Raw genomic sequence first — 18413 nt, 5'->3', positions numbered from 1 at the left:
TTGTCCCTGTTTGCAGATGACATGATTGTATATCTAGAAAACCCCATTGTCTCAGCCCAAAATCTCCTTAAGCTGATAAGCAGCTTCAGCAAAGTCTCAGGATACAAAATCAATGTACAAAAATCACAAGCATTCTTATACACCAATAACAGACAAACAGAGAGCCAAATCATGATTGAACTCCCATTCACAATTGCTTCAAAGAGAATAAAATACCTAGGAATCCAACTTAAAAGGGAAGTGAAGGACCACCATTCTTATTCCCACCGTTACATGATATGGCTGGAGATGAATGCAGTGAAATTGATGGGAGGTAAATGGCAACTAAATTGTGCCCACAGGGTGAGAAGATAGAACCTTATATGGTGGTTGAAAAAGTTGGAGGAAGCAAAAGGGACATAGAGGGTATTTGGTTGTAAATATTGCAGCTGTACTGTGTTAGGGCTTTTATTCTCCCAACTATGGCTAGCAAAGGCTGCTCAATTGCATAACTCCAACAGGCAACATTCACATAGAATTTGATGTGAGTGATGGAGACTCCCTGGCTCTGAGCCAGACTGAACAGTCCAGCAGTTCTGTAATGATGGGGTTTTGGCAGGGCCACTTTTCCATACTGGTCCTGACACTTCTTACCCTGGTAGAATCTAGCAGCTCAGTGTCTTCTGTTGTTGAATCTGAGGCAGCCTAAAAGATAATGATAATAGGAAACACTTATGTAGCACTTAATTTGTGTCAGGCACAGTAAGTGTCTTGCTCAAACTCACACAACTATTAAATAAATGACAAAGCTGGGAAACAAACTCAGGCAGTGTGGCTCCAGACTGTCTACTTTTTCCACTATGCCACACTATGTTTGCTATTCCTTGTTTTTATTGTCCCTATTGCCTAGTCATTCATTTAGCTATTAGTGATTAACAAACATTCGTTGAGTATGTACTATGTGCATACTCATAGTACATTAACTTTCTAGGGCTGAAGTACATAGAACTTTCTAGGGCTGAAGATAAAGTCTTTGCCCTCATGAGGCTTATATTTTAGTTGAGGGAGAGCGACAGTACATTATTAAACATGTAAATTGCATAATTTGAAGTAACGATAAGTATTTAGAATAAAATAGAGTGATGGTATAGGGAATGATTGGAAAGTGGGGCTGTCTTACCTAGGATTATGAAAGAAATCTTTCTGAGGGGGTAACACTGTATTGAGACTTGAATGATAGGAAGCAGTTATGTAAAGATTAGGAAAGTGGGGATTCTAGGCTGCTAAAACCGAAATGGGAGCAAGTTTGGTATTTACTAGGGACCGAAAAGAAAAATAGCATGACTTAGAGCTTAGTAAGTAAGGTAGGTAGTAACTTAGTAAGTTAGTAAGGTAGACAGATCTCAGAGAAATGCAGCAATAGCATTCCAAGGGGGTGGAGTGGGCCTAGTAGGAATCTGCTTCTAGGGGAAGAGGTATTTTGTTACTGACATTATTTATGGTTGCCTGCATGTAGATTGGTCAGGGAGCAGTCTGCCCCAGATGCAGGCAGTAAGGAGATGCAGTGGGTTGCATATTTCTTAAAATGATTTTAGTACATAACTTAAAATAACCATATCATTGAAGTGCGTCATAAAGCATTATGTTTTATGGCCCATTAGAAAATATTTGAAAATTTACTTGTTAATGATGATTTATGCTTTGAAAGAGCTTTCTGGATGCTGTGCACAGGGGATAAACATAGGACAGTGACCAAGTAGGAGGCTATTGTATTGGCTCAGAGAGGTGAAAGTGGTAGTGGGAAACATGGAGAGAAGTAATTGCACTCTAAATATATATTGATTACTGTTCTTGATGCCAATTTTCCAAGACTGTGGCACTTACTTTGTAGGGCAAAGGAGTAAATGTCTTCTCTCAGTTAATTTTCAGACAGTGACCGTCCAGGTCAAAATTGTCCAGGAATTTGGATTTTATTGCTTTTGTGATTCACTGAAACCACAGATTTCCCTGGGTAGAAACCTTCTGCCAAGATGTGTGTTTATGGACAGGATGAAGGATGAACTTCCTCCAGGACTGGCACGGCTCAGCCCTGATGCACAGGTTAGCCCACTGGGCCCACCTACTTCTGTGTTCATGATGAATTTTCAAGGGCTGATTCTCTTAATTTGACCTGGCTAATAAGGCAGATGAGTTTGAAGATACAGATCACTTACTGAAGACCTGCTTTTGGCAGCCTACCAGTAATTACTACTTGTTCATTTTTATTTTTCTCCTGTTTTGTCTTATAGAGATGTTTAACATATTACGTATGAAGAAATTAATTCATATAGGTCTTCTATATTTGAATGTGTTTTCTGTTACATATCTTCTTGAAAGCCTCTGATTAAAACAATACAATTATTACATGATCACTTGTAGTACTGATTTCAATAATACTGTTGACAGATGGAAAATTTTGTGAAGAGTAGGTTCCCTTCTGTGGTGATTTTCAGCCATTTGCTTTTCCTTTCAAAGACAAGCTTACAGTCTGTCTTCTATGTGCTGTCACAGTCTGACATTTATTTGAAATGCTATAACTCTGCTCTCCTTTGGCTTCATAGATGTTAAAGACCAGGAGGTGAATAGTGTATGCATGTGGAGACCATTTCACCGGTTTCCTGCGTGAGGGTCCTAGCCAGCTGAATTGAGCCTGAGTAGCAATCCCTACACTCTCCTTATATGTCCTCCATGTCTCCTGTGGCGGATTTTAGACATGTTATTTGTGGCATAAGAATTATTTTGCCTTGAGTTTTTACCTCCCGTAAAGTTTAAGTGGAAGAATAGATAAATCCTTTAAAGTTATCACTTTTTCCTGCGGTTTGTCCATGTGAGGAACAAAGAATACAAATTAACTCGGTATCTTACGCATTTTAGAGAACTCTGAAATTAAAAAAAAAAATAACATTTTTGCCAGATGTTTTAAAAATTTGCAAGACCAATATAAAAGCTTAATTCAGCAGAGAGAGAGAGGGGAAAAATGGATGACCATCAGGATTTTTGAGGAATGGTATTTTTAATCTTTTTTTTTTTTAAATTGATTGAATATTTCTGTGGAACAGTCCTTTGGTTTTATGCTTTTGATAGCCTTCTTTTTTTTTTTTTTTTTTGAGACGGAGTCTCGCTCTGTCACCCAGGCTGGAGTGCAGTGGCGCGATCTCCGCTCACTGCAAGCTCCGCCTCCCGGGTTCACGCCATTCTCCTGCCTCAGCCTCTCCGAGTAGCTGGGACTACAGGCGCCTGCCACCACGCCCGGCTAATTTTTTGTATTTTTAGTAGAGACGGGGTTTCACCGTGGTCTCGATCTCCTGACCTCGTGATTCGCCCGCCTCGGCCTCCCAAAGTGCTGGGATTACAAGCGTGAGCCACCGCGCCCGGCCTGATAGCCTTCTTAAATGTTAAGTTTTATAAAAAGAAACTAACATCAGTAATATTGCTTGTAGCTCTGGCGAGAAGTATATACGTTATCTTCCTTTCTCCCAATGTGAATAAGCTAAGTGACTACTAGTTTTAATTTTCTCCTGCTTAGTCTTTGTTTTGTTTGGCTCTGCACGGTGGCTCATGCCTGTAATCCAGCACTTTGGGAGGCCAAGGCGGATGGATCACTTGAGGTCAAAAGTCCAAGACCAGCCTGGCCAGCATGGTGAAATCCTGTCTCTACTAAAAATACAAAAATTAGCGGGGCGTGATGATGCATGCCTATAATCCCAGCTACTTGGGAGGCTGAAGTGGGAGAATCTCTTGAACCTGGGAGGTGGAGGTTGCAGTGAGCAGAGATCTCGCCACTGCACTCCAGCCGGGGTGACAGAGCGAGACTCTGTCTCTTTTTAAAAGGGAAAAAAAAATCCGTTGTGAAAGACACTTGGTTATTCCTTCAATCTCAACACTGATTTTCTCTCCTTCCTTTCTTTTCTTCTTCCTTTCTTTCCTTTCTCTTTCTTTCTTTCCTTTCTCTTTCTTTCTTTCTTTCTTTCTTTCTTTCTTTCTTTCTTTCTTTCTTTCTTTCTTTCTTTCTTTCCTTCCTTCCTTCCTTCCTTCCTTCCTTCCTTCCTTCCTTCCTTCCTTCCTTCCTTCTTTCTTTTTCTTTCTTTTCTTTTCTTTCTTTCTTTCTGTCTCTCTCTCTCTCTCCCCCTCCCTTCCTCTCTCCCTCTCTCCCCCTCCCTCCCTCTCTCTCTCCCTCCCTCCCTCACTGTCTCCCTCCCTCTTTCCACCTCGCTTCCTCCCTCTCTCTCTCTTCCTTTCTCCCTCTCTCTCCCTCCCTTCCTCCGTCTCTCTCCCTCCCTCCCTCCCTCTCTCCCTCCCTTCCTCTCCCCCTCCCTCCGTCTCTGCCCCGCTCCCTGTCTGCCCCCCTCCCTCTCTCTCTCCCTCCCTGCCTATCTGCCCCCCTCCCCCTCTCTCTCCCTCCCTCCCCCTCCCTCCCTCCCTCCCTCCCTCCTTTTAAACAGTTGTATTTGGGTCTAATCAGTGGATTAAACAGGCTAAGTTTTATGTAAAGAATCAATAAACTCTTTTATCAAAGAGTGACTATAAGATATAAGAAAACTATATATTTTACCCTAAGGCTGAGAGAGGAAGACCAAACTTGTAAGGGGTCCCACCTGCAAAGGCTAGGGCTCAGACTTCATTGGAGGAGGTATATTCAGCTCATTGAATTAGTAGAAAAGTTCTCTATTCTCGCCAGGCCAGAGTTGGTCTGTAGTCCATTGGCAGTCAGGGCAACCTGGAATGCAGGTGATCAGCAACATGTGGCATGGTTGTGCAGAGGGAGTGGCAGCTGGATGGGAAACCACAGATGGGCAGCCCATGCAGGCCTCCAGAGCAAGCAAATTGAGATGTTGGTAAGGGCAAGGCCCATTAGTGTGCCTATGCAAGCAGGAAGCCTTTGGAGTGCTAGATTCTGTCTTGAGAGGGCTGGTTATCCCTGGGCCAGGGTCCGGCTGCAACTTTGCTGAGAGACTTGCATATCTGGACATTGGGCAGAAGAACCGTTTCTCCTACAACTTCTTTTAGCATTTTCTGCTGAGAAATCTTAAGATAGTTGTTGCAGTAGAGATGCTTAAAGGATTTGTGTCCATATAGCAATGCATATATTGAAGGGTGAATTTGGAGAAGAGAGTCATACCATTGATAACTGGCACAATCATGTTTCTTTTTCCAGTTTACTTTTATGAGAAATTATGTTCATAGTGTTCTATCCATTCTTTGACTTAAGAGCATATGCTATGCATGCACCATGCTAGGTGCTTGAGATTTCATGACAAGGCAGCAAGTAAAATTTTAAGTATGCATGAAGAATCATTGTATTTAGCTGTCACATTCTTGCTTGATACTTGATGGTAGAAAGATACTTTTTTAAGCATTGACAGAATAATTGCTTTGTATATGAGAGGACTATGTCAAAATAGTATTCTTCACATTAAGATAAAGTTTCGTGGCAGCAACTTTTGAACCAGTTGGGGACTTTGAATTGGAAGACCAAGATTCTGGTCTTGGTTATTAATTAAACATATAACAATCTGGGCCTTAGTTACCATCTGTGAAATTGTGCTGGACTTAATGAATTCAAGATTTTCTCTCACACCATTTCTAATACACTGTGAGTCTTCCCTCACATTGGAGTTGAAGATTAGAGTAAGGAAGGCCTAAAGCCTGTCACAGTCTTTTAGGACAGGGGTGTAAGAAGAAATAACTAATTTTTAAAAAATATATGGTTAGGATGGTTTAAGCAGAATCAATAGATTGCCAGTAGATTGGATTCAAACAGGTCTAGTAATAAAGAAATACCAAGCTGAACTGTAATTCTGGATATATTTCCTTGCTTTATAGAGATAAGATTTTGATTCAAATTTCTGAGTATAAAATATTTTATTATAAGGTGGGGATTCTGAGTGAGTTAAAAAAAAGGAGTTGCTTAAAAAACAATGTACAGAATGGGAGAAAATATGTGAATCGTAGATGAGGGGTTTGTATCCAGAATTTATAAAGAACTCTTATAACTCAACAATAAAAAGACAACTGGTTTAAAAGGGAAAGTGATTTGATAGGCATTTCTCCAAAGATGCACAAATGGCCAGTGAGCACATGAGAGGATGCTCAGCATAGTCATTAAGGAAATGCAAATCAAAACCACAATGAGATACTACTTGATGCCTGCCAGAATGGTTATAATTAAAAGACCAGTAGTAGCAAGCATTGGCAAGGATGTGGACTAATTGGAATCCAAATACATAGCTGGTGGAAATGAAAGGTAGTACAATCACTTTGGAAAACAGTATGGCAGTTCCTCAAAACACAGTTACCATATATCAGTTAAACAGAGTTACCTAATGACCCAGTAGTTCTACTCCTAGGTACATACCCAAGAGAACTGAAAACATATGTCCACACAAAAATTTGTTTACAAATGTTCATAGTAGCATTATTTATAATAGATAAAAAGCAGAAACTACTTAAATGTGAGTCAACTGAGAGAACAAAAATCTGGTAACTCCACATAATGGAATATTATTCAGCCGTAAAAGCAAATGAAGTTCTGATACATACTACAACATGAATGGACATCGAAAATATTATGCCAAGCGAAAAACAAACCCAGATAGAAAAGAACCACTTATTATATTACTTCATTTATATGAAATGTCTGGAATAGGCAAACTATAGAGATAGAAAGTAGTGATTTTTCAGGGGCTAGGGCAAGGGGGAATGGGAAGTGACTGTTAATAGTTACTGGTTTCTTTTTGGGATGCTGAAAATGTTCTAAACTCTGAATGTACTGAAAACCACTAAGTTGTATACTTTAAAAGGGGTGAATTTTATGGTATGCAAATTATATCTCAAATTGTTTATTTAAAAAATTTGAAACTGAAAAGTTTTTAAAAAGAGCTTAATTGGTCTGAGATTAAGCTGCAATTGGCACTTCATAAGTGCCAGTTCCATATTTCTTTCAAAGCTTTTTAAAAAAATATCTTTGGTATTTAATATTTACTGTGTTCAGTATTTTGACTTTATTTTTATTTTTGAGACGGAGTTTCGCTCTTGTTGCCCAGGCTGGAGTGCAATGGCATAATCTCGGCTCACCACAACCTCCGTCTCCCAGGTTCAAGCAATTATCCTGCCTCAGCCTCCCGAGTAGCTGGGAATACAGGCATGCACCACCACGCCTGGCTAATTTTGTATTTTTAGTAGAGACGGGGTTTCTCCATGTTGGTCAGGCTGGTCACGAACTCCTGACCTCAGATGGTCTGCCCTCCTCAGCCTCCTAAAGTGCTGTGATTACAGGCGTGAGCCACTGCACCCGGCGACTTTATTTCTTTACACAACTTCTAGTTAACATTTAGGCTACTTGAAGCTGTACCTTTGTAGCTCAGCAATTAGAAGTAGTACCAGGAGAGTCAAGACATCTGTCCTCTACCTGGTGTGTTTTTTGCCTTGATAACACAAGTAGTCATATGTTTATATGTTCACAGTTTTTCTTATGAGAAAAAAATGGCTGTGCGAATATTTAGGGAGAGGATGCAATAATGTAGAAAAAAATTAATTTTATATTTGCTGTATGTTTATGGAAAGTTAAGTTTAATAAAAATAAGAAAATATATAAATGATGTCCTTTCAGAAACTTCTAGAGGGGTATTTAAAACTTTCATCTCTTCATGTTATGTATTCCATTATAATGTTCATTTTTAATAACAAATAATTTATATCATTACAGACAGATTTGACCAGTTTTGGGCCATCAATCGGAAACTCATGGAATATCCTGCAGAAGAAAATGGATTTCGTTATATCCCCTTTAGAATATATCAGGTAGGAAATAACATTTTAAAAAACATCCATTTATGAAAGCCTCAGACATCTTAATTGAAGCACTCTAGTCTAGAACTCTCTGTCTGCATAGTAACAGTACTTATTAGGGGTTTTCCAAACTGTGTCTTTCAGTGGCAATCAAGTCAGATACTGCACTGAAATATTTGACTCATATGCAGTTGGTACTCATTATTTGTAGATTTCATATTGGCAGATTCACATACTTACTAAAATTTATGTGTAACCCCAAAGTCAGTACTTGGAGCACTTTTACGGTCATTCAGAGTGGTGAAAAATTGATTCACCTGATGCTCATTTCCCAGCAGAGGTTGATCAAAGCGAGGCTCTGCCTTCTTGTCTCAGCTGTCATACTATAAACAAGCCTTCTTTTCGCAGTGTATGTAGTGCCATGCTTTTACATTTTTGTGCTTTTTGTTAGTGATTTTGCTGTTTAAAACAGACTCCAAATGTAGCACTGAAGTGCTCTTTTTAGACTGAAACACACATAGAACAAGGTTATGTATTGATCAGTTAATGAACATGTTGTGACTGAGGGCTCATGGAAACATAACCTTGTATTCCCCCAGGAGCGATGATTTCAATGTTTGTGGTAACCTTATAGAACAGAACTACTGCAAATCACAAGAATTTACTAAGTCTCTTTGTTTTGGATGGTGAGTCTTCAGTGTTGCACCACAAAGTAGGCAATAGGCTCTTAAGACTTTCTCACAGCATATTTGCATGAGGTAAAGAAACTCCATGTTTGTGTACTTTAAAAGTGCTGGCATAAATATTGGCATTTAGCAAATATTAAATTTTTTTTAATGAATGGCATTCTAGGAAGTAAGTTACATACTATCATGAGAAAAGCATTTAAGAACAAGAATCAGAAGCATAATGTCACAGGCATAGACTCTCATCTAGTAGGACTTCCATTCCAACTCAGAGGTTTTGTCATAACTTTCTTTGTAGCCATTTTTAGTATCCCACAGTCTTTACTAATAGTTACTTCTATAGTTATTTTAAAATCTTTTATAGAGCCATCACATAACTATGTGTTCAAAGAGGAAAACAAATTGTCTAATTGAAAATAAACATCTCAATATACTGGAAGAATGAAGAATATTTATTTAGTGTTGCAGGTACAATTTTCAAGTAGTCCATATTTTTCATGAAGGCGGGGTTATTGTTAGGTTCATGCTTTGTGTCCAGGGTCTAGAAAAGTGCCCGGCATTTGCATTTCTAATTTATTAAATCATTTATCATTTGTCAATTTTATTTTAATTATTTATATTCTTTGTATTTTACCATGAGCTCCACAGTAACATGCCGTAAGGCATTCCCACAACCTAGCAAAATATCTTACTTGTATAATTTAGTTGAAGAAAATATATCGTAGACTCTGAAGACATTTCTCAAAGAGTCCAGAAACTGTTTTGAGATATATACCTCTCAGCACTTATTTGGGTCAAGTTCTGGCATATATATTTATACAAGAGGTTCTTTACTGTAACTTCTTTAAAATCCTATAGGGAAAGTGTATTATACTTAATTTAGGCATTATTATTGTCAGAATATAGTGCAGGTGTACAGAGGAAAGGTTTTCCTTTTTGAATTTATTCTGTTTTAGGGGAAAATTGTCAGATTAATCCATACCTAGTGTTGTGTTATTATAATACAGATAAGTTTCAGAGAGAGAGAGAGAGAAAGGGTGTGTGTGTGAGAGAGAGAGAGAGAGACAGAGACAGAGAATGGTTTTTATAAAGTGCTATAATTAGATAGAAAGTGGGAGGGTAGAGAATTCTCAAAATTTGCTTGACAAAACCTGGCTGCCAGATGGGGACTCTCGGCAGAACCTCCTGCTTGATCTTTAATGTGTCAAGGCACTTGGGCAGTTTTTCCTTAAACAGAAAACAACAAAGAGCCTAAGGACAATATAGTTTCTCATTTGACCTACATAACTTTCCTTTTGGCATTATCCCAGTTGCATTTTGGTTTTTATTTGAATTTAATTAAAGTTTTAGAAGTGAGATATGAAAATGAATATAAAAATTAAGGAGTCCTAGTTTTTGCTAATTTGCCATTTCCTGACTTTTCCTATTTCCCTATTTGGTATTCAGTCTTCAACCATGGCCTTGACCAAAGGAGGATGGAACTCTATTTTTGTTTGCCTAATTGTGTGATCTAAAGGCAACATCAGATTTCTGTTACTGACTTCTTTATATCTGATTAGTTTGTATGGTTGTGATATTCTGTTTGTTAAATGTAGCTTTTATTTGTGCAGCATTTTGATTAACACTTTTCATTTCTTTAACATACTAGATACAAATCTCTATAATATTTGAGCCCTTGAGTTACTAAGTAAATTTAAGGAAAATCTGAAAATACAGATTCATTAATAAATAAAGGACATAATTTTTACTGAAATATTTATTTTACTTTGCAGAATCCTAACAGAATTTCTGTATAACCGGAGAGAGAGAGACAGAGTACTGAGCATGCTTGAATGAGGCCCATTTTATCTTGTTGAAGCCTCAAAACCATCTTAGGAATAGGAATCATTATCTGATTTTACATGTGAGGAAACTGAGGCTTGAGAATTTTAAGTCACTTGCCTCAGTGAACAAATGAAAAATGGAAGAACTAGAATCCAGACCCAGGCCTGATTTATGAGCAAAGTATGACTTTTGTTTATAATAATTAAGTTTGTAGAATTATCAGAACATAATTATCGTGAAAAGTGAAGTCTGCCCTGACCAAATAAGTTGATAGGAGCCTAGAATACCTGTGACTGGTGGTATTCTTTGAAGATTGACTTTTGTAAAGATTGTCATCAGACTATATATTTTTCATCTGTAATTCATTTATCATGAGCTCAAAATGACTATAGTCAGGTGACAGATTTTTAGTGGTAAAAGTTGAATTGGTCCAAAAGCCATCTAGAGATGTTGCAAACCAAAATGTGTCATTTCTGTCATTTACATAACAGTTTAGTTTGGTGCGTGAGTTTCAGGTTTGTGTTCCTGAAGTCCAGGTGCTTCATATTAGCGAGTATTCTAGAGATGACATTAAGTGCAGCAAGTGTTACAGAATGTAACCAAAATGTTATTTAGCACTTGTAAACAGGTGGTGATTAATGAAGGCATTTGTCAAAAAGATTTGTAAAATGACTGTGAAGTCCTTAGGTATTGGTATTTGAGATGTAAAATGAAAATTAGGCACATCATATCTGTTTTTCAAGAAGCAGTAGATTGATAAATGTTATCCTGCCATTATACTTTGGGTAGGAAAAGTGCGTCTCATTGATTCATTCAACAAGTTTATTTACACACATATTTGCCTGCCATGCCCTGTGCTATGCACAAGGGATACAACTGATGATCGATATTATGTATGACCCCTTAGAAGGTTATTGTCTAAAGGTGGAAAGAAACAAATCAACTAAGAATACAAATATAACATTGGAACTGTGATTGCTGTGAAGAAGAGAAATACAGTGCAATAAAAACCTAATGCCCCAGGAAGAATTTGTTCTAGTTTGGAAGGAGAGAAGGCTGCCTTGAGGAAATGTTGCATCCCCAGAGATTTGACAGATAGGTGAACTTAAGATAGGCAAAGAGCCATGAGAAGAGCTTTGTAGGCAAAGGGGGATGTTGTAAGTATAAGGACAACCTGTTTGTCTTGAGCACAGAGTTGGGATAAGGCTGCAAAGGTAAAAGTCAGACCGTATTAACGAGTTTTCTCTGTATCCTGTAAAGAATGGGAGATCCTAAGAGATTTTTAATTATCTGAATATCCATTCATATTTATTCAACAAAGATCATTCAGTCACCTACTTTGTTCTACATGTTATTCTTAAGGTTATAAATATATTTAGAGAATCTTCATAGAAACAACCTAGCAATGTTATTTTTAGTTTAAAAAAAAAACAAGAAGCTGATAAACAATGCTTGTTTTCTAATAAAGTTAAAATGAGACCAGCCTGGATACAACATAGTTGAGACCCCACCTCTACAAAAAAAGTTTTTTAAATGAGCCGGATAGGGTGGTATGCACCTGTAGTCCCAGCTACTTGGGAAGCTGAGGTAGGAGAGTCACTTGTGTTTGAGAGGTCGAGGTTGCATTGAGCCGTGATCACGCCACTACACTCCAGCCTGGGCATCAGAAACAGACCCTATCTTTAAAAAAAAAAAAAAAAAAAAAGTATGGCTCCTACTTGTCTTTGTTTTTGTATATTTTTAAATTTTATTTACTTATTTATTTATTTATTTTGAGATGAAGTCTTGCTCTGTCTCCCAGGCTGGAGTGCACTAGTGCAATCTTGGCTCACTGAAACCTCCGCCTCCGGGGTTCAGGCGATTCTCCTGCCTCAGCCTCCTGAGTAGCTAGGATTACAAGCGCCCACCACCATGCCCGGCTAATTTTTGTATTTTTAGTAGAGATGGGGTTTCACCATGTTGCCCAGACTGGTCTCGAACTTCTGACCTCAGGTGAACCACCTGCCTCAGCCTCCCAAAGTGCTGGAATTACAAGCGTGAGCCACTGCGCCCAGCCTGTTTTTTTTTTTTTTTCCCAGAGAGGGTCTTGCTCTGTCACCCAGGCTTGAGTGCAGTGATGTGATCTCAGCTCACTACAGCCTCTGACTTCCCGGCTCAAGCGATCCACCCACTTCAGCCTTCCAAGTAACCGGGACTACAGGCGTGTGCCATGCCTGGCTAATTTTTGTATTTCCTACTTGTCTTTGGAAGAAGTTGTTCATTAGTTATAAAAAAAGTAAAATAAAGTAGAATTTGAACTTTGTTTTGTTTACTTCCATACAGAATTCTGCTTCCTTTCAACATTGAGTGTAAAGTTGTTCATTTGTATCATTAAAGTGCCATTAATATTTTAATTCTTTTGGGAGGTTTACTAGCTATTTTGGTTAAGCAAATCCATTTAACTTCTACGTGCTAAAAATATTTAAGAATCTGGATACCGGTTTGGGGGGAGAAAAAGTACATTTTTGAAAATGGAAACTAGGTTGTCAGGGATTAACTTGGCACCTTCTAAACTGAAGGAGCCAAATTTTAGACTCTCTTGTTTCCAGAAATGTTGATTTCTGGATTTTGAAAAGTGAGGACAGTAGAAATATGTGGCAAATTATGGCCATGTTTGTTAGGATTCCCCCCCTCCAGGGTTTTAGCGATGTTGGTAAGAAATTATAATTTTGCCTTTTCAGTTGCTTTCCATTTGAGTAGATATCTTGCAATAACATCTTACAGAAAAGTCAAGAACCATGAAAGAAGGACTTACTGGTTAGTAAACTGAATATTATTGCTTTTAATTTAGCTTTTCAGTCATTTCAAAAAGATACCCAACATAATTTGTAATACATTTTGAACCGCAGATATATCTCTAGCAGAATAGAATAGATATATTCTGTTTCCCAGCTGAATGTAAGTTGCTTGAGGTGTTTTTGTTGTTGTTGTTATTTATAGTATTTTTCCTTAATATTATTTTGTTTTAATTTTTAATCATGGTAAAATAAATATAACATTATAATCTTAACCATTTTCAGTAGTGTTAATTATGTTCACACTGTTGTACATTCATTCTCCAAAACCCTTTTTTTCTTGCAAAACAAACTATACCCATTAAACAACTCTCTGTTTCCCCATTCTACTTTATGGATTTGACATCCATAGGTACTTCATACAAGAGGAATCATACACTAATTCCTTTTTTGTGACAGGCTTATTTCACATAGCACGATGTCCTCATTGTTTATCTATGTTGTATTATGTGTCAGAATGTCCTTTTTTTGGCTGGGTGTGGTGGCTCACACATGTAATCTCAGCACTTTGGGAGGCTGAGGCAGGCAGTTTGCTTAAGCCCAGGAGTTCGAGACCAGCCTTGACAACATGGTGAAACCGTCTTCTATAAATGTGTGTGTGTGTGTGTGTGTGTAGATATAGATATAATTTCCACTTTTTAAAGGCTTAATAATATTCCATTGTATATACATACCACATTTTGCTTATCCATTCATCTGCTGGAGTTGCTTCCACTTTTTGGCTATTGTGAATAATGCTGCCATGAACCAGGGGTGTATTAGCGTTCTCCAGAGAAACAGAACCATCGTGGTGGTGGTGGTAGTGTGTGTGTGTGTTTGTCTAGAGAGAGATTTATTTTAATTTATTTTAATGAATTGGCTTTCCGGGTTTTGGCAGCTGTTCCTTGAGTCTACAGCCTACCCACTCACCAAGCCAGGATGATGGGGTGGGCTGTCAACTCAAGGAAGAGTTGCAGTTGAGTCCAAAGGCAGTCTGTTGGCTGAATTCTTTCTTGCTCAAGGGAGGTCAGTCTTTTTCTGTAAGACCTTCAACTGAATAGATGAGGCCCACCTACATTGTGGAGGGTAATCTGCTTTACTCAGAATCCACCAATTTAAATGTTAACCTCAGCCAAAAAACATATATATAGAAGCATCCAGAAGAATATTCGAACAAATATCTGGGCATTTTGGCCCAGCTGAATTGACATGTAAATGTTGAAATGGGTGTACACCCTGTTTTCGGTTCTTTGGGGTATTTACCCAGAAATGGATATTCCTATCATAAGATAATTTTATTTTTATTTTCTTGAGGAATGGCCATTCTGTTTTCCATAGTAGCTGTACCACTTTACATTCCCACCAACAGTGCACAAGGGTTTCCGTTTTTCAGCTCTTCACCGATATTTATTATTTTCTATTTTTCATACTAGCCATCCTAATGCATGTGGGATGTAATCACTGATGAATAGTGCTCAGCATCTTTTCATGTGCTTGTTTATCATCCTTGGAGAAATGTCTATTCAAGTCCTTTGCCCATTTTTGAATTGGGTTTGGGTATTTTTGTTGATGAGCTGTAGGGTTTAATTTGTTCTTTTTTTTTGAGACAGAGTCTCGTTCTGTCACCTGGACTGGAATGCTGTGGCATGATCTTGGCTCACTGCAGCCTCCGCCTCCCAGGCTCAAGTGATTCTCCTGCCTCAGCCTCCTGAGTAGCCGGGACTACAGGTGCCCACTATCATGCCCGACTAATTTTTAGATTTTTAGTACAGCCAGGGTTTTGCCATGTTGGCCAGGCTGGTCTCGAACTCCTGGCCTCAAGTGATCCACCTGCTTTGGCCTCCCAAAGTGCTGGGATTACGGGTATGAGCCACTGCACCCAGCCTAATTTATTCTTTTTTAATGGCTGCATTATGTTTAGTCTGTAGATGCACTGTAATTTGTTCAGTATTCACTATCAAGTTTTCTTTTTTTTCTAGTTTTTACCATTATAAACAGTACTATAGTAAACAGCATTACATATGTATTTTTTTTAAGGTATGGAATAGATACCCAAAAATGAGTTTTTGCATCAAAAGGTAGAGACTAAAAAAAAATTGCCAGCTTACTTTTCAAAAATGTATTAGTTTAAATTTTCACTAACAGTATATGAGAGCATGCTTCTCCCCTTACATCTCCACCAGCAATAGGGCATTATAACTCTGATTTTTAGTAATATTGTGGGTATAGAGAGATATTTTTACTTTAATAATTCTCTCACACTTAGTGAGTTTATAAATCTGTTTATCTTTGTTGACCATTTGGACTTGGTTTTCTGTAAAATGCATTGTATTTTGTTTTGCCTATCTTCTTATTTTTTATTTTATAAAATAATTTTCATAGATATTAAACTTTTACTGTCACATTGCAAAATATAACTATAATTCATCTTGATTTTTGTATCTTTATATAAAAAATATAAATATATATCAAATATGCCCTTCTTTTTCTTAGTAGTATGTGGATTTCTTTCTCTGTTAAAAAGGCCCCTTAGCCAGGCGTAGTGGCACACACCTATAGTCCCAGCTATTCGGGATTCTGTGGTGGGAGCATTACTTGAACCTGGGAGGTTGAGGCTGAAGTGAGCCATGATCATGCCACTACAGTCCAGCCTGGTCAACAGAGCAAGACCCTGTCTCAAAAAAAAAAAAAAAAAGAAGGTCCTTTCCCACAATGTATTACGTGAGATAGGTGTCTATGAGATAGATGATCATTTATTATATAAACTAAGGTTTGGCAAACTTTCTTCAAGGGCCAGATAGTAGATGTTTTCAGCTTTGTAGACAAGATGGTCTCTGTTGAAACTGTGTGATTCTGTAACATGAAAATATTTATAGACAGTTTGCAGATGATAGGCTTGGCTTTGTCCCAGTAAAACTTTATTTGCAGAAATAGGCAGAGGCCACAATTTGGCCAGTGGGCCATAGTTTACTGACTCCTTACTGTCCTTTTTCCACTAGATGAATATGCCACCCCTGATTTATAGTAAAGTAGTTTGACTACCGGAATCTAATTCTGGATTCTTTATTCATTCCATCAGTATATGTATTTTCTTATGCCAGTAGTATTTTTATTTAATTTTAGCGTTCTGATATCTGTTGGAGCAATTCATTCGTCTCCTTTTTTCATACTTTTCATGGTTATTCTCAGTCATTAATTTCCCATGACTTTTAAAATCACTTATTCAGTTCCCCATAGTGTCCTGTCTGATTAGAGGTGGAAATACATTAAATTTCGATTTAAATTTTGATGTAATTCACTTTCTTATGGTATTAAGTCTTCCCAGACAAGAACATGATGTTTCTTTTTATTCAGATTTTGTTTTATGTTCTGCATAGATTTTAAGGTTTTCTTCAAATAGACCATTTTTCTTTTTATTTCCAAGTGTTTTGTAGATTTTGTTTTTCTTTGTTTCAATTTCTAGTTATTTATGGCATTGGAAAAGCAAAGAAAAATCTCATTGTGTTTTTACAAGCTTTTTTTTTCTCGCTTTATCGCATTGCTATTATAGTATTGCATTACCAAGACTGTACTGAATAATGATGGTTCTAGTAGACTTTTCTGTGTTTGTTTTCTAGTATTAATTGATACAGTTTAAGTGTTTCATCAGTTAGAATTATAGCCTAGTCTTTATCAGATCTAAGTGATTTCCTTCTAGAGTTTCTAATTAGAAATGATACTAAATTGTTTGCTAGTTTGATGAAGTTATTGGATTCCCCCCCTCCACTTTTTTTTAATCCTTTTAAATTTGGTACCTCTGTGTTTTCATTCCATAACATTGACCTTCCCTTTTCCTGAAGCTCATTATCAGGTTATTAAAAAATACTACCCATTTTACTCATCAAGACCCCATCAAGAGTGGCAGAGTTATAGCAGTTGCGGGGCATATGGGTGTGGGCAGTGAAGGTGGAGTTTCCCTTAGATAAACTCCTATGCAATGGGGCATCAATATTTCTGGGAAGCCACATTCTCCATAGAAACTCTTGGTAAGGGGAGCTACTGGTCATACAGCGGTATGGAGGGGGTGCAGTGAGAGTGAAAGGGGGTAAGAGAACCGTAAAGAGAAAAATATGGTAAGGGAGGGCCATAGGGATTTACGATTTTAGTTACTTTCCTCACGGTTTTCGGACAGCCACAAGTCTCCTTTAGCAGTGAGTATGCTGTTCACATTATGAGATGTCTACACAGATCTCTTCCTTGTATTATTTTAACTACTTCAGATATCAAGACTGCCACTGCTGCCACTATCCGTAAACAATGAGGCCAACCCTTTGCCACTACATGGTATGCCATGAGTTGCAAGCTCATCGACCTGTGTAAGGACTCCTAGAGCTATTTCTGTTTTTTCTGTGACATGTAAAGAAAAGTCTTGCCCCGTTGGCAAGCTAAACACTGGGGCTTGGGTTAGGGCCTTCTTTAGGGCCTAGAAAGCCGCTTCTGCTTCAGGTGTCCGTCTTACTAAATGGGTATTGGCTTTCTGAGTTTCCTTAATTAGTATATATAATGGTCTGGCTATTTCGCTGTACCTGGGAATCCATATTTGGCAGAAACCTGTTATGTCAAGGAATCCTCTTAGTTGCTTTAGGGATGAGGATAAGCCAGAATAGGCTGGGTACGTTCCTCACTGAGGGCCCTGGTGCCTTTGGATAATTTTAGCCCTAAGTATTTAACCTGCTATGAGCAGAGCTGAGCCTTTGGTTTGGAAACCTTGTAGCCACAGGTAGCGAGGAAATTTAAGAGCACTTGGGTGGCTTGATGGCACAAGGTTTCTGAACGGGTGGCTAAAAGTAAAAATCATCCACATACCAAAGGACAAGAGTGTCCAGGTATGAGAACCAGCTCAAGTCTTGGGCTACTGCCTGGCCAAATAGATGGGGGCTATCCCTGAACCCTCGGGGTGAAACAGTCCAGGTGAGTTGAGACGTTGGGTTTGAAGGATCTTCAAAGGCAAATAAGAATTGAGAGTCAGGATGTACAGGGATGCAGAAAAAGCCATCCTTAAGGTCCAGGACTATAAACCACTCTGCTTCCTCTGGTATTTGGGAAAGCAGAGTATAAGGGTTAGGTACAGCTGGTACAGAGGGACGATGGCCTCATCGATAATCCTGAGATCTTACACTAACCTCCACTGTCCGTTGGGTTTCTGGACTCCTAAACTTGGAGTATTGCAGGGGCTACTGCATGCTTTTACTAGGCCTTGGGCTTTTAGGTCCTTAATCTTTTGGAGTCCTTGTTGGGCCTCGGG

The 18413-nt window shown here is 38.3% G+C and overlaps 1 protein-coding gene across 3 annotated transcripts in view; it reads left to right on the top strand.

The window, feature by feature from the left end:
- The window catches only part of ATG5 (autophagy related 5), a 139969-nt gene that overhangs the window by 72205 nt on the left and 49351 nt on the right, over positions 1 to 18413 (top strand). For all 3 annotated transcript variants that reach the window (XM_055260320.2, XM_055260331.2, XM_055260309.2), the window contains one exon: positions 7724 to 7818. In XM_055260320.2, the coding sequence (XP_055116295.1) occupies positions 7724 to 7818 (95 nt within the window). The remainder of the gene's footprint in view (positions 1 to 7723; positions 7819 to 18413) is intronic.

This window comes from Symphalangus syndactylus, chromosome 2 (assembly GCF_028878055.3).
Source record: "Symphalangus syndactylus isolate Jambi chromosome 2, NHGRI_mSymSyn1-v2.1_pri, whole genome shotgun sequence".
NCBI lineage: Eukaryota > Metazoa > Chordata > Mammalia > Primates > Hylobatidae > Symphalangus > Symphalangus syndactylus.
The sequence above is the reverse complement of the archived record's forward strand: the minus strand, read 5'-3'. Positions and strand labels throughout refer to the sequence as shown.